This window comes from Nansenia antarctica (assembly GCF_963989245.1).
Source record: "Nansenia antarctica genome assembly, chromosome: 5".
Classification (NCBI taxonomy): Eukaryota; Metazoa; Chordata; class Actinopteri; order Argentiniformes; family Microstomatidae; genus Nansenia; species Nansenia antarctica.
The window spans coordinates 59010465-59027474 of NC_137690.1; the positions used below are offsets into that span (position 1 = coordinate 59010465).

The following is a 17010-nucleotide window of genomic DNA, read 5'->3' on the forward strand; positions in this document are numbered from 1 at the left end:
TTATCAGCGCCCTTAATCTTGTGTTCATTTATTATATTTCCCTCTGTCTTCTTACCTGAAGTCAGAACCTTTTCTTTTCCCTCTGTCCGGAATCCCGGGATCTGGACACATGTTATGTCCCTGAGCCACGCCCATCTGTGACACTGTGTAAGTGTGTGTGTGTGTGAGAGAGAGAGAGAGAGAGAGAGAGAGTGAGAGAGAGAGAGGTGAGAGAGAGAGAGAGAGAGAGAGAGAGAGAGAGAGAGAGAGAGAGAGAGAGAGAGAGAGAGAGAGAGACATAAGTTACAGTTAGGAAATACAGGTTTTTCTAGGCCACATTTGCATTTACATTTGCTTCAAAAGTGTTTTTTAATTCAAACATGCCATTTCTGACAGTGATCCTGACACACTGAGTTAAATCTTGACGGCCCAGACTGGAGAGCGCTTCAGGGAAAACACGATTGACAGACACACATCAATCAGTCTCCCAGTGGTTTCCAGACCTCAATATTACATCAAACATAGTGCTTGCCTTAGCATTCCCCCATGTCTAGGCCCGACAAAATAAAAGTGGCTTGTTTTCACACGTTTACATCATCTGTACATCCAGATAAAGCTGCAAATATCTACCTCTGCAGCCGCTGCTTACCCCTCCTCATTACCAGTCCTATATTAAACAATATAGATATATTCCTGGCCACCCACAAAATTCCACCCTGCTCAAATATGCCAACAGGACGAGGAATTGACACAGGGTCAGTGAGCCTGACCAACCCAATGGAGCCATCAGACAGACAGAGCGGGGTCAAAGGGCTGACAGACGGGGCCAAAGTCAATGTGACACAAGCTGATTGGCCCCGACTCCACAGCGGCAGGCAGCCCATGAATATGGATGAGGGTAGGGGGAAGGGCAGGCCTGTTCAGGGGAATAGGGGACGGAACAGTAGGCTTACCTAGACAGAGGGAGAGGAGAGGAGGGCGCAAAGGGGGAAGAGGTGGTAGAAGGTTGATGTAAAGTGGGAGGGAGAGGTGGAGGAGTCGGACAATGATAGAGAGCAGGGGGAGTAGTGTGTATTGTACACGTGGAAGAGGAGGAGGGGGATAAGGAAGAAGGAGAGGAAATGTCGAGATGGAGAGATAGCAAGCTTGTGCTAGGGAGGATGAGGGCAAGAAGAAGAGGAATAATAAAGTCTAGGTAAGGATAGTAGGGAGAAGGTAGAGAATCAGAATCAGAATTGCTTTTAATACATCCAATGTACAGTACAATTCTTAGGCTTAGATTCTGACAGGTAGAGACAGAGTGGAAGAGACAATTGGAGAAAGGGAGGAGGATGTGGGTGAGGAAAATAAATTGAAAAGTGTATTGAAGTTGGATTATCATGTTTAGGGTGGACCTTGTCCTGCTAGTGGGTCAACCCAGGCAGGAGGCAGGTATCTCTCTCTCTCTCTCTCTCTCTCTCTCTCTCTCTCTCTCTCTCTCTCTCTCTCTCTCTCTCTCTCTCTCTCTCTCTCTCTCTCTCTCTCTCTCTCTCTCTCTCTCTCTCTCTCTCTCTCTCTCTCTCTCTCTCTCTCTCTCTCTCTCTCTCTCTCTCTCTCTCTCTCTCTCTCTCTCTCTCTCTCTCTCTCTCTCTCTCTCTCTCTCTCTCTCTCTCTCTCTCTCTCTCTCTCTCTCTCTCTCTCCCACTCTTTCTCAGGCAGGGTGACATTTTCTCCCGCTGATGTGGAGGTGATAGAAATGTAAATAAAGCCAAGTGGACTGGAGGATAATGAACAGTGGCCTCGGAGAGAGACTCTCCCTACCCAGGAGAAAAGGGCATCCGATGCAATTACCTCTGTCCTCCGCTACTCCCTCTGCATATTTACCAACAATAAGACCTCCACGTCTTTATCCCTCTGTTTTTACCTTCGCCCTTTCTATTTCCAGAAAGGAGGAACCTTTTGTGTGCCTTTGCACACAAACAGATGGAGAAGAAAAATCTAAAAAGCCTTCACGGCTCCACTGAACATTGCAGGACATAGTGTTATGTAATGCCATCCGACAGATTGAGCAAACACTCATATTTTAAAATAGGTTCGATGACCAAAAAATACTTTTGTGGGGCAGCCATCTTTGTGTCCTTGGGTCTCTACTACTGGGAAAAGGGCAATGTGACCGCAGCAAATATTAGCATTGATTATCACTCATAATGCCATCATTCCTCAATGGGACCCTTCCTTCGTATACTCTGTGTAGATGGGCCTATAGGGTGCATTCTGTCTGAAATAGATCTTCAGGGTTACAAACACACATTTTGTGAATGGTGAGATGGAGAGTATAGAAGGGAGACACTTACACACTGATATCTTGTGGTGGTTGTCCTTGCTGGGGAGCATCTTTACACCTCTGGACTTGAGCTCTGTCATCTTCTTCACTGTAAAGGACATGCAATGTAAACAAGCCAGTCAGTATAACACACACGCATGCACATACACACATGCACCCGCAGACACACACACGCACACACACGCACACACACACACACACACACACACACACACACACACACACACACACACACACTCGCACACACACACAGGTACACAAGGAGGTACACAAAGGCACACTCACACACTCCCTCCCTTTCTTCGCTTTGTGTCTGTAACTTCAAGGCCTTACAGGCTCTTAGATACTAATAAAACAGACAAACAGCCAACACGCCCCCAGAGACGTCGTGTGGCTCAAACACTGAAAGTAAAATGAATCACACAACACTGAAATGATCTGGCACCGGAGAGGACTAGACCTTCATGGTTTATATTAGTCTATGAAACATATTGTTTTTGCTTCACCTCCTGAACATCCTATTAGCAGGAGAATAGAGTGTGTGACAGTAGGTGTTATTTACTTCTGTTCGATAGCCTATGTTGAAGTGGTGGCTCACAGCAGAGGAGAGATGGTGGACACTATGAACAATATCTACGGTGACATAAAGGTGGTGTCACGGCAATGTGTTCATAATTACAGAGACAAATGTAGTATTCACAATGTGCAATGTATTTACATACAAATGGACTCGTCCCTCGTCAAAACACGAGGCACATTTAAATGCAAATGTTATTTTCATAACAAAACAATATGATCTGCTGCACCTCACAAATACAGACACAGGAACATATTACTGGCTACTTTGTAATTACCTCGTCTGCTGTCGTCAACAATGGGGTTTTGTTGTTTTCTTTTGAGTGTGTGTGTGTGTGTGTGTGTGTGTGTGTGTGTGTGTGTGGGGAGGGGGGTTACTTTGTGTTTTGTTTTGTTGTCCACTGATCCGGAGATCTGAGGCTAATAATAAAACATTCATAACAACGTCCCTGTCGGAGGGAGGGTACTCAGTAAAGGGGACACATTCAAGAGTTCTCTAACATGTGAATGTTTTGTTCGGTTGCTTAAGGCTAGTGAGGATATCAAGCTCGGGAATGCATTTGCGTACCATTCAGAGGATGCTGGAGGACCAATTAAAGGGAGAGGAAGAGGGAGAAAATGAAATGAGTGGAGAAGCAAAGATGTTTGTTATATCAAGAGTCACTTCTCATTATACATTTGCGGATTATGGGTGAGGTGGGGAGGGGGCTGGAAGGAGTCAACGGTTAATCTAATTAAAGTCTTAGCCCTCCTCTCTCTTCTCACTGATCTCCTAAATGTATTATTTATTTATCTAACACAAGACCTGTAATCCTATCTTGCTCTGTCTTTCTCCCATCTCTCTCTCTCTCTCTCTCTCTCTCTCTCTCTCTCTCTCTCTCTCTCTCTCTCTCTCTCTCTCTCTCTCTCTCTCTCTCTCCATCTCTCATTCAGATCTGTGAGTGGATAAGCAGAGGTGAGATTTCCCGAGATTGGGTTTTGGCAAACAGGACAGTCTAATCCTTTTTCCCCGCTCATCCGTTTTGAGCTGTGAACTTTGCTCCCCGGAGAGTGATGAGACTGGGGACTATAGCGTGCAAGGGTTGAGTTTGTGATTGTAATAGTCTGGGTGGAAGGGTTTCAACACATGTGTGTGTGTGTGTGTGTGTGTGTGGGCCCACTGATGAGGATGATGAGGATGATGAGGATGATGATGATGATGATGATAGACAACAATCACAATGTCAATGCCATATAGGGACAGATTGATGTATTATACCACGTCATATCTGAGCTTCATGCTCTGTCTCTCTCTTACCTTGGTACTGGGCACTGAAGCCTCTCAACTTGTGGTTTCCATCGCTGGTGAAGTGGAGCCTGAGCCAGTTCTTACTGCTGATGATGGGGGAGGGCAGGTTAGCACCTGTGAACCTGCAGACATAAACAAGAGAAACACTCTGAGTTTCACCAGGCCAGTTGTACAGTACAATAATAGAAAGGTCATACATTACAAGGTATGATTGTGGCATCCAAAGAACCCAGAAATGAATACTTCTTCTGAACTATATAACCATACAGAAACTGCCTAGGGCAAAAGCCTAAGCGGACTAGAACGATTTGAGTAAGTACCAGAGATGAAATGAACACAGCAAACGTAATGACATTCACGAGGAATAAACAGTACCTTTTGCAGGTTAGACAAAACCTGAGCCATAGATCACTCACACAGACACACTCTTTCCCGATCTGTATGCTAATGCGCAGTTTTCTTAGCAGACACTTTGTGAAGCTGTTCAAACTAAAGTTAATCGGGGAGACTTCAACATCCTCTCAATAGTCTCAAACACATACACACACACACACACACACACACACACACACACACACACACACACACCAGTCCCCCACTTGTAAATTACTTTTCTCCAACTGTGTCCGCCCCACCTCTCCTCCTACCCATCACCCCTTGCCAAATGCGGCACTACGGGAGTCCTCTACCCAGCAGTCATTAAAATAATGGAATGGCAACAAGGACAGAAAAGGTGAGGAAGGAAACATTAAGACAAAAGAAAGGAGTGGCGGGGTGTGGAGGAAACACATTTTGGCTTCATAATATCTGCTCCATTTTGAATGCAGTACCACTGACATTACAACTGTGCAATACAACTGTGCTTTCCCATCTACCCCCAAAGAATTAGGAATATGTCCGCTAAGGGAGTCTGAATGAGATATCTAGCTGGTACAGATTGCCCTGTGAAACTAAAACTGTGGATATAGCAGAGTCTGCACTTGTGTGGATGGGCAGAATTAGCTGTTATGTTGACGAAGACAAAGCCCTTCAGTTTTAAAGTGAGCCTTGCCCACAGCGGGGATGCTGCCTAACTGTAGCAAAGCTAATCATTTAAGCTGAAACCAAAACAGACGGAAAGAGTGGGGGGGGGTAGACAGATCAAGAGGGGTGGAGGTAGAGAGAGAGGGGGGGAGAGAGAGAGAGAGAGAGAGAGAGAGAGAGAGAGAGAGAGAGAGAGAGAGAGAGATGAGGAGGTATTAGTGATAGCCCCGACATGTCAGTGATTTGGCTCATCTTAAAGGGATGGCTCTGGATTTTTGAACCATATCTATGTATTCTACTTACCAGCAGTGTTGTCGATCAATGGGTACTATAATTATGGGAACCTGTCTACCCTGTCATTCATATGGAGTACCTTCAACAGCATTTTCCTCATTAGCCACTTTGACTGAACACATGTCTCTTGTGACTAATTGGGTGCTTTTTGGACAGCCTGAATGTGTAGCCCCTTGAACTCAAAGTAGCATTGTGAACTCAAAGTAGCAATCTGGTGAAGGCCCTCCACATGAATGACAACACAGACAGACAGGTTCCAAATTGATAGTACTCACTGATCGACAGCACTGCTGATATGTTGAATAAGTAGATATGGTTTAAAAAGAAATAATCCTGAACCATCCCTTTAACCGCTCCTCTAAAAGACAACAGAGAAAATGTAGGAGGGAGGAAAAAGGGAGAAAATGTGTCACCGGTGAGACCCGCCTTGTCTGTCGTCTGCTGCTTTCAGCACCAGGCCATCGTGTAAATCCCTAAATCAATGGTATTACCTGTAGCCCAGATACCTCTAACAACCGCTGCCGGCCTACCTGACCCCTATTTCCTAGCCAGAGTAAAGAGCTCCTCAACTAGCCTGTCAGCACCACAGGAGTGGGAGCCGGTGGGGTGCTGGGGAGAGGTGTGTGTGTGTGTGTGTGTGTGTGTGTGTGTGTGTGTGTGTGCGTGTGTGTGTGTGTGTGTGTGTCTGTCTGTCCGTCCGTCCGTGGGTGTGTGTGTTAATGCACCAAGCAAACAGAGCACCGTTCTATGCCACATTAAAGGGCATTTAGCTGATGAGCTTAACAGCTCCATCCGCCTAGGGGGCAATAGAGTTGACGTGAGAACGCTACTAATGACCTTCAAGGGAATCTCCCTGTCTCGCACACTCACGACCTGACACGCACACTCACATGCAGACACATTGGGGATGTTACAGCTTGCAAACCAGTTCTTCACTAAAGTACCCTTCAAGAGGAAATGTGAATGTTGCCAAATGAGAGTTGGAGTTCTATCGGCTGAAGTGTCTACAAAGCAATGAAGATGGATTTTCTAATGGATGTATGTTTAGGGTCACAGGAGAGCCATCACGTTGACAGTCAGATGAACCCCCCTGCTCCTTCACCACACATGATCTCGAACAGACAGGCGTCGTTGGCGTCTCCTCCAAATACCAAGTTTATCTGATCTGCTTTCCTTCATCAAGCATTCCGGGGCTTCGCTCCTGCCCTTAAATGCATGGCTGAAATCCGTCATTCGCGCCATAACGGATGGGTACAGAGAGTGAGCTAGGAACAAGATTAATGTCCCACACCGAATCAATCACTTCCAGGTCTGCCTTTACCGGAATTAGTTTTCTCCTCTTTTTACACGCAAACATTCTTTATTTATTTATCTGATTGGATTATTATTTTTTTTCCCCTTTCCCTTCGCCCCGAGGGTAGGCTGGAATAATGGGAGTGGTGTGCAGATGTGGCACCTTGTCATTTGACATTAGCCTTGATTTATGATGGCCGACGCAGGACAGATAAAGTGAGTCTGTGAGCCTCAGGGGATGTTTTATTGCCTCAGAGAGTGATCTCAGGGTGTGAAACTGCATGGCATGGTCCCTCTCCAGAACAGCAGATCCAAAATGGTGGCACGGGACAGACAGACCCACTGTAGGTTGCTTCGCTTGGGGCAGTACAGTTGGGTTAGTTGGGTTCAAGCTGAACGTTTTTCGTTTGTTTCTCTGGAGGGCTCCAAGGACATTTGAAAGGCTTTACTGTAGGTGGTTCTCTATACCAAAAAAGTTATGTAAGTAAAACATTACTTTGCTGCTCTCTGGTCTGTTTCTACACTGACCTATTACCCTACCTCTGCTTACTACTGAACTTCTCATCCAGCACACGCAATCTCCGCTCCAACAAATATATCACTCTGGTCCCCCCCAAAGTCCGCACCTCCTTTGGCCGTCATTCTTTTCAGTTTGCTGCCCCCACTGACTGGAATGCGTTGCAGTTGACACTAAAACTCACCACTCTAATCGCGTTACCCACCTTTAAACACTCACTTTCAGATGTTGTCTCGGATCACTGCACCTGCTTTTAAGATAACTTCCCCCTGGTCCCTGCTGTCTTTTACATACTGTGTTGTGATGTACAGATGTTTTTGATACTTGTGTATTGCACTCATGTTTAATATTGTATATATTGGGTTGTGTTTTATATTGTATATACTGTGTTGTGTTTTGTGTACAGACTTGCCTCTGTTCTGCCAATTGGCCAGATCGTCATTATAAATGAGAATTGGTTCTCAACTGACCTATCTGGTTAAATAAAGGTTAAATAAATAAATTAATAAAATAAAAATGTAATCTGTTCCAGGGTACGATATAACCCCTTTGGGATTTGTTTGGCCTTCTGTCTCTACCCCTCTATCACTCACCTGTATAATGTTTCCCCAAAAACGTTTGTTGCAATAGTGAATGACGCAAATTGCAACCTGGCAGATGCTTCACGCTTGATGGGGAGAGAGATGAGAGGAAAATCAATGTGATAAGTCCCATCTTGTTACATCCTGTTACACTGTACTAAAAATGATGTCTGAAAGGAAATCATTTATGTAATGGCTTGTCTTGAGTGGTGGACATGAAAGGGGAAACATGGAGTGCGGGAAATGGAACACGAGACTTACACTTACTAGAGTATAAGTGACTTACACTTACTAGAGTATAAGTGACTTACACTTACTAGAGTATAAGTGACTTACACTTACTAGAGTATAACTGACTTACACTTATTAGAGTATAAGTGACTTACACTTACTAGAGTATAAGTGACTTACACTTACTAGAGTATAACTGACTTACACTTATTAGAGTATAAGTGACTTACACTTACTAGAGTATAAGTGACTTACACTTACTAGAGTATAAGTGACTTACACTTACTAGAGTATAACTGACTTACACTTATTAGAGTATAAGTGACTTACACTTACTAGAGTATAAGTGACTTACACTTACTAGAGTATAAGTGACTTACACTTACTAGAGTATAACTGACTTACACTTATGAGAGTATAAGTGACTTACACTTACTAGAGTATAAGTGACTTACACTTACTAGAGTATAAGTGACTTACACTTATTAGAGTATAAGCCCAACACCTTATATTGTGAATTTCAATCACGCACTTCTAAGACATATAGAACGCAGACACATTTACGCACGCGCGCACACACGCACAGACGCACGCACACACATATGCACACATGCACGCACGCACGCTCGCACACACACGCACACACACATTCTCACTCACACACTCCAAGGTGTATCACTTCTTCCCATTATACTGTGCCTATCTCCCTCCTCATGATCGGACAAATGAAATGTCCCTTTGAGTTAAAGGGCAATTTGTGCCCGGATCATCTCCCATTAACATTCAGCCATCAGCCTAGAGAATGGAGCCGGGATCTGATAAGCTCTGTGGAAGAGGAGGGGGCTGCTGAATATGTCATTAATGTTTAGCCCACTCATAAATATGGAATCAGAGAAGCAAAGAGTGCTATAAAGATCCCTTCAACCCCAAAGTCACCCTTTTCTCCCACTCACTCTTTCTTTTCTTCCTTTCTTTTCAAGAAAGGAGGTCTGAAAGTCATAGCTCAGAGAAAAGAGTCCCCACGGATTGGTGAAGCGCTCTTAAAGGGTGGTTTGGCCAGTTCAATACTTCAATTTTCTCACTCTGTATTAGGTTGTCTCAGGACAAGGCTCCGGAGTGCTGCGGTAATCAGTTCCTGTACTGGTCCCAAAGTGCCTCTGAGCTGGACTTCCATGGCCATCTAGAAATATTCTGGGCATTAGAGTGTGAAGCGAGGGCAGACACTAGCCTGGGGGCACACGGTGTGCCAGCTTAGGGACTTCAACTATGTTGGATGTTTGCAGCTAGAGAGATTTTTAAACACAGCACATTTCGTCATTGTGTCGACTTATAGTAGACAGTAGACACCAAGGTGTTTTCTAATGGTGGTCTTAGTGGATTCATACCATGCCAATGTATGTACTGTCGATGACGCATGGGTCTTGAGATTCAAGTCATAGGTCAAGTTAGGAGTGGGCCACACCAGATACCTCTACCTCAGCAGCGCGTGTGCGTTTCATTTCGGCAACCATGTTAACAGGTTAGAGCAGCCCGCTTGGGCCACGCATCTCACACTGTGTGTCTGCTCTAACCTGTTAACATGGGCGGCAAATTTACGCGCACGAGCGCTGCTGAGGTAGAGGTATCCGGTGTCGCCCAGGCGTTAGTGTAGGTTCGAGGCCCACACACCATTTGTTAATAAAGAGCCGGACAAAAGAATAGAGCCTCAGACCACACCAGCCATAGATTAACATAACATGGGGGAGAAAGAAAATGGAGGCGCTGAATAGAGAGAGTGATTCATTACATTGCTAATGTCTTTCAGGACTGTTAACGAAGGTCATTATCCTCACACAATTCAAACAGTGACCTTTGACGAGAGGAGTGGTGCCTCTTCATCATCATTTCAGCATTTAATTTCATAAGTTTGCATTTCAGGGGCCTGATGGTTTGTGGGTCAAAGGGGACCTATCCCAGTTATGTATCAAACACTTTAGGGTCAGTGTCCAATGCATTCATGTCTGGCTGCCTTCGTTTTGATCTTACACTTCATGGCGGTGGAATGTGCTGCCATGGGTCTTTGTGCGTGTGTGTGTGTGTGTGTGTGTGTGTGTGTGTGTGTGCGCGTGTGTGTGTGTGTAGAGGGGCAGTCCTGGCTCAGAGCAGCTCTGTTAATTGCAGCTACTTAGGCAGATCAATCAGAGCTCTGCTCAGTATGCAGGCCCTGCTGCTTACAGCAGACCAGGGGTCAGGGTGACTTTAGAGCCCAAACTTTTAACATTTTAATGATTCTCTGTCAATCGTACCACAACCCAGCCCAGTAAGATTGCTTTACACACCAGCATGCACATGCACACGCACACGCACACGCACACACACGTACATGCACACATGCACGCACGCACACACACACACACACACACACACACACAAACACAGCGCAGCACACACAGCGCAGCACACACAGCACACACAGCACACACAAGACACACAGGACACAGAGGGGTTGCTCTGAAAGCACTTGATTCCTCGCTAGCAGTGACAAAACTAATCAATGCTGATGACCCTTGAGTCCAGGGCTGCGGAATAAGAGGGCTGAGACTGGGACTGAGGTCTGCGCTGTGACCTTCACATGTGATGAAGACAAACACTTACTCCGACAGTAGAGTGCATTGATTCAGGCATTCAAGTCCTTGTGCCCCAGAAGTGGAACCAAGTATGATATTCTATGCTAAGAAATAAAAAAAATAATAATACAACAATGAGTATATGAGTGGTTGAGCCTTTGCAGAGCCTTTGTGATTCTTGTGTTTATCTAGATCTTGATTCTTATCGTGTGCAATGGAAATGCACAGTTGTCCTTTACAGTACACTGATGTGACGCGGCAAGCAAACACTGTTATACTACAGTACAGTCATAGCTATCTATGTTTGATTTAGGATGTTCTTGTCTCATCATTTGATTACTTTTATTTTGTTTATCTTGACGGGTTTGCAGCTGTTTCTAGAATGTTGGCAATAAAGGTGGAACGCTATCTTGTGATGGCTGTTGGGTGACAGAAAAGACAAACCCTGTAGTCTCAATAGAATTCCATTCATACGACCTGTTTGTGTGTATGTATTTAGAAGAAGAAAAAAGATTCCCAACAACAAACCAAACCCTCAATGAGTCAAGATGGCCGAGGCAAAGATATAGTGAAATCTTGAGGGGAACCATGAGATACTCTAGGGAGCCGATACACTCCTGGCAGAGCCACTGAGGCCATGGCTCTAGAAGAGTCAAAATGTCTATTCTCTTCTCGGTCTCCATGCATTATTAATCCCAACCCTGTTGGCTCCATCAGACAACTGTGTTACATCTTATGAGGGATTTCTTTCTTCTTCTTCCCACAAACTAATTTTCTCCCCTCACAGACAATAATATGTGACAGGGTCTGGTTAAAAATACTAGACTACAACCTAGGAGAGTAATGATGAGATTCGGGCAACTTTGGTTGTCCACGTTGATGAAGTGGGTTTCAACCTCGCAAAAAGGCGGCAACGGGGAAGGAACACCATCGGCCAGCGTGCCATTGTTGAGGTTCCTAGCCAGCGAGGGAGGAATATCACCATGTGCGCCACTATAAATCACCACGGTGTCGTCGATCACCATTCAACCCTTGGCCCCTACAATAGTGCCCATCTCATCACTTTCCTGGACACAATACACAATATCCTAACCCCAGCCGAGCAGATGGATGGCCCAGAGCAGCCCAGGTACGTTGCCATCTGGACGATGTAAGTTTCCATAGGCTGGCTCTGGTCCGCAACTGGTTCATTAACCACCCAGGTTTCTCTGTTCTTCATATGCCACCATATTCTTTATTTCTCAACCCTATGGAGGAGGTTTTTTCAGCTTGGCGTTGGAAGGTATATGAATGTATGCTCCATGAGCACATACTCCTCCAACAAGCAATGGAGGAAGCATAGGTGATATAGCTGTTGAAGCATTTTCTTTTTTCTTTCCATACAGAAGGCTTTTCTTTTCTTCTTTTCTATTGTTTGTTCTGTATGAAGAACGTTTTACAAATCCAACTGTGTTTGCTGAGATGTAGACAGTATTTCAGAACATTATTCTGAATGTAGCTTTCGAGATTTGAGATTTGGGGGGTTTTGTGTGGGAGTTTGGGGATTTGTGTTTAGAGTTATGAGTAAATGAGCCATGCTTTCAGAAAATGTGTGGAAGCAATTGAGAACAACTATAATACAATGTATTATTCCAGTCAATGTATTACAATGAGCCTGTCCTCTGATGTCTACCTCCACCTGGCTCCCCTACTGCTTACATACTGGAATGCACAAATAACAAGAAACATACAGTCTATTAGAAGCGTGGACACTGGCACATTATGTGGTTGAAAAAACTGTCAGTCTTGTTCCAATCATTTCTTCATTTCAAAGACAGAGAGTACAATGAAATGTTCTTCTGATGTTGACTGAAGTCAAGGAACTTGAATACAAACTACATTGTCTCATTTGTTATTCTGTTTTATTTCATGTTCAAAAGATGAGGATATACACAGTGCATACCGTATATACGTACATGTACATCAAAATCAAAGTGTTCTTTATTAGGAGTATATCATTTAAAAGCTGACAAATCTCAGGGCTATGTGCTTCCCCTGACACTCATTATATGATATTATCATCATATACATGTGAGAGTTTATACTCGATGCAGCCAGTTCTGTGAACTAGGGTTCAGTGATCTTGCTTGTGAACTGACTCGTGTCAGCTGCCAAAGCAAACACCTAGATGTAAACTCAGCGACAGACAAATACAGTCGGGCACACGGAAATGACCAGATTATCCAAGTCTGATGCTTGATTGGTCAAGTACCCAGTCAGCAGAGAAATTAGGGCCTAGAACTGGCCCATGTTTGTTTTCTACCGGCATCCGGATGTAGCCCAAGTACAACTTTTGTTCTCCGGACCGACCAAGTATGTCAATCGATGCAATTTGAGTAGATTTGCTTGTGGAGTTTAAAACTTGGTCGAATGTCCCTAGCACACGTCTTTGTTAATTAATGGGGCCTGAAATCAGCTGATGTTAGCATTAGTACTTTAAACAAATCCATACCATGGATAATGATGCATTCATGACAAGTTGGAAATTCAGAACCTTATTTAAAATGTAGTTGAAATGAACACAATTAATGTGTATGGAGCTTCGTATTGATTGGTTCTGATACTCTCTAAGTGGGAAACTCTGGTATCATGCTTTATACAATGTTGGAAATATTAGCCTAGAGTTGCCTAGTTCTGCCACACATTTCTCCTGGCTCAAACATTGCTTTCTAAATAAGGATCCATCTGATCATAACATTACATGTCACAAACTTATAATTTAAGAGAAGGCAAACAGTACTTGGAGGGCAGTAGTGACAGTACAGAGACTCAACACACTTTCCACACAAAATATAGACTCAGGTCTAATCATGATGTGCTACCAGTTTGCATTCTTATCCAACTTGTTTAGGATTAAATATGTATAGATGTTGACGTAGCAGTCCAGTAATTTGTAAACGCCTTAGTCTGGGACACAGATGGTTGGATGGATGGAATCTAGATCAACATCTCAAGTTGATTGGCTCAGTTCTGGTCAGGCAGTTTTTTTTGGTTTTGTTTCTGCTGGCCACACTGACAGGCTCATGAAAACCAAATGAGACATGTCTACATTTCTTCAGATGGTTTTCATGTGTCTCATCTCATCTGGTTTTGATGAGTCTGTCAATGTTCCACAGTCAAACTCTTCTAAACCAGATGACAGGAGTAGATTTCCCCAAATGGTTTGTGTTTCTCTAAACACACTTGGCTCAGTTGGGATGTGACTTTGGAATGTGCCTGAGACAATTTCACAGAAAGAGAGATAATTCAATTATGCAATAGGCTATATTAATTCACAGAAACACAGAAATGATCATCATGGATAGAAACACGCAGAGCATGTATTTGACAAATAAACGTGTAAGTAAGAAGAACTAGGTTACAATCACTTGATTGTAATGGTTGATGGGGGAGGGTCATCTTATTCTTGATGATCGTTTTTTTATCGTTTCCAATCAACAAACAAAGGCGTGCCAATGTATCCAGCAAGCCCTTCAAACCATCCCCCCGCACCTCCCAGAACTCCAAAATGTAAGGTTGTACTGAGGTTTCGCTATGCCTTTCTGTTCGGACGTGGTGGAGCTGGGGAAACCCGATGTTTCTAAGACGATCAATAATATCACAGCACTAGTTCGTCAAGTGTAGGCTATTTATAGCATAACATTTTTTTTTAAAGAAAAATGACTCGCTCCTCTCAGGAGACCACTAATTGTAAATAATAATCCACAGATTAGGCACAGTCAGATAACTGCTATATTATATATTATAGCATTACTATATATAGCAAAAGTGCAAGGTCTTTTTCCTCTCTTTTTCTTTATCACTATGAAGTTTCAAACAGCACTATGAAGCTCATAATTATAATAACATAATGGGATGGGGAGTGACAGCATTGCATATATGTATTAGCCTACTATTATTATTTAATAATGATAATCAACTTGTCGATTTTTCAGATTACAGACATATCTGTGGGGTGGCTATTCTATTATATTTGCTATTCAAATATTACATTAGTCAGCCAATGTAATGCATTATTATACCCGGCAGGACGGAGAGAGCGAGCCCATACGTGGTGGTCACCACAACACACACACACACACATAATATGATATTATCTTGGCAGGGGGCTCACAAACAAGCCCCCTACCTCTCATTGTCTCTGGGACCCCATCCAGGGCTGGCCCACCACATTTGGACCAGGTCTGGCCCATTTAATACTTGCCGTTTCTGGCACTCAGCCACATGTGCCACAAGACTAGATTTGGTCTACAATTGTCTGCTGACTGGGATGAAGGTATCAGGGCCACATTCCTCATACCAGAGCTGGCCCACAGCCATTTGCCAATTCTCACCATGGCTGGGCCCCCACATTCGGACCAGATATGGCCCATATTATACTTGCTGTTTCCGGCACCAGCCATATGTGCCACCACAAGACCAAATCTGGCCCACAGGTGTCTGCTTACTGGGATACAAGCTGATGATGGTTAGAGCACAATGAATCAGGCACCAAAGCAGTGTTTTAAGCAAAAGCTGTGTATGATACTTTCGAATGAGAAAGAAAATGTCATGCAATGCAATGGGAGTGTAAACATCAGGTATCATCAGGTAAGCTCTTCATATAATAATCATATAATTAATGTATGATGTTATTATTATGATATATACAACTGTTGTGATAACATCACTAGTGTAAACATTTAGAGTTTGCACTCAGTTTCCTGAGTGTCAAATTATGTTAGTATGCTCTCACCACATAACTCAGACTGGGGTAAACAAACTTACTACAGCAGGGCAATGAGAAGGAACAGAGAGACAATAGATAAGCTACACAGTGATGAGACAAACAGTCTAATGATTCTGATTATTAAATGTTTGCACTTTACACAAGAAACAAATAACAAATTGCTCATTGACGAAAGCGATGGAACAGAGAGATTTTGTTAAACTCAACACAAACAGTTGATATGTTGACTCTCTAGCTCTCTTTCAGTTCTCTCTCTCACTATCTCTCTCTCTCTCTGTCTCCCTCTTTCTCTCTCTCGAATTGCCATTCCATTCAGAGGGATGGGCGGTGAAATACTGTTCATAAGCGTTCAAACTCCCGTTGAGAGAACAAGTGCATACACTCACCCATTACACCACCGTACACGCATAATTCCTCTATCAGGCCCTCGTGTAATCCTCTATGGTATCGGATTTGTAGTTAAAAGGAGAAAGAACAAATGAGTTTCCAAGGTTACTCCTGGACACAGCCCAGTAATTGAGCTCTCTCTGTGGATCCATAAAGGACAACTATAAACAAAACTCAATAATAACCAGAGGCCGATTACAACAACGCATCATCTCTCTTTTGGAAAGGAGAGGGTAGGTGAGGGGACGGGATGGAAAGATTGACCATTACACTGTCAGGTCTAAATGTAGTTGTTGATGAGTGAAGGGCAGAGGCAGGAGAAAGGGGTGAAGGGCAGGTAGGGGATCTGCATGTATGTGTGTAAGTTTGTAAGCTCCTCTCATAAATACATTTATGTTTGTGTGTGTGTGTGTGTGTGCGTGTGTGTGTGTGTGTGTGTGTGTGTGTGTGTGGGCGCCAAGCGTGTGTGCGTGGGTGCATGTATGTATACAGCTTACCATCACTATCTCCTAAAATGCTCAAGCTCAAGGAGACTGCCTCACAACATTAGTTCCTGTTCCAACAGATACAGCTATTTACATATGTAACTGCATATGTATAATTTCACGCAAACACAGTATCTATCGTATGTCAAGGGATTTGTCTTTTGAACCTCTGGCTATTCTAAATCTTGAGGTTTTATGGCTTTTATGTCCATTTTCAGGCAACAAAGGACACTCAAGGTGAGACATATTTTATGAAGCCTTGACAAATCATGTAATTTGTAACAGTAATTCATTCCAGCAAAACAAAAAAGAGCAGAAAATATGCATGCTTAAAGCTCATATTGTAGCATGTTGCAATGAGAGGTAGATTGTCTATTCAGGTTTGGCTCTGAATCAAAACACGCAAAACAATTGCTAGTAGCTAGTAGCTAAAAAGGAACATCACTATGATGATGTATTTAGTTATCCTAAAACTGTTGGTTGTTATACTGTATTGTGTGGGCACCTCAACACTTAAACTTTCGTAATATAAAAAAAAGTTTTAAAAAGTAATTTGCGCGACTTGAGAATTGCCGACATGCGGACCTTTTCACCAGACCATGTCACATATGCTACATTGTCTAATAACAGCAAATATGTATGTGCATATCATTGTGAAC

General features: G+C 43.5%; 1 protein-coding gene across 1 annotated transcript in view; it reads right to left on the minus strand.

Moving 5' to 3' along the window:
- csmd2 (CUB and Sushi multiple domains 2) overlaps nucleotides 1-17010 on the minus strand; it is a gene marked incomplete at both ends in the record, with an annotated part of 261827 nt that overhangs the window by 139222 nt on the left and 105595 nt on the right. The window contains 3 exons of the mRNA XM_080530688.1: nucleotides 56-143; nucleotides 2313-2390; nucleotides 4176-4288. Coding sequence (XP_080386814.1) covers nucleotides 56-143; nucleotides 2313-2390; nucleotides 4176-4288 — 279 coding nt within the window. The remainder of the gene's footprint in view (nucleotides 1-55; nucleotides 144-2312; nucleotides 2391-4175; nucleotides 4289-17010) is intronic.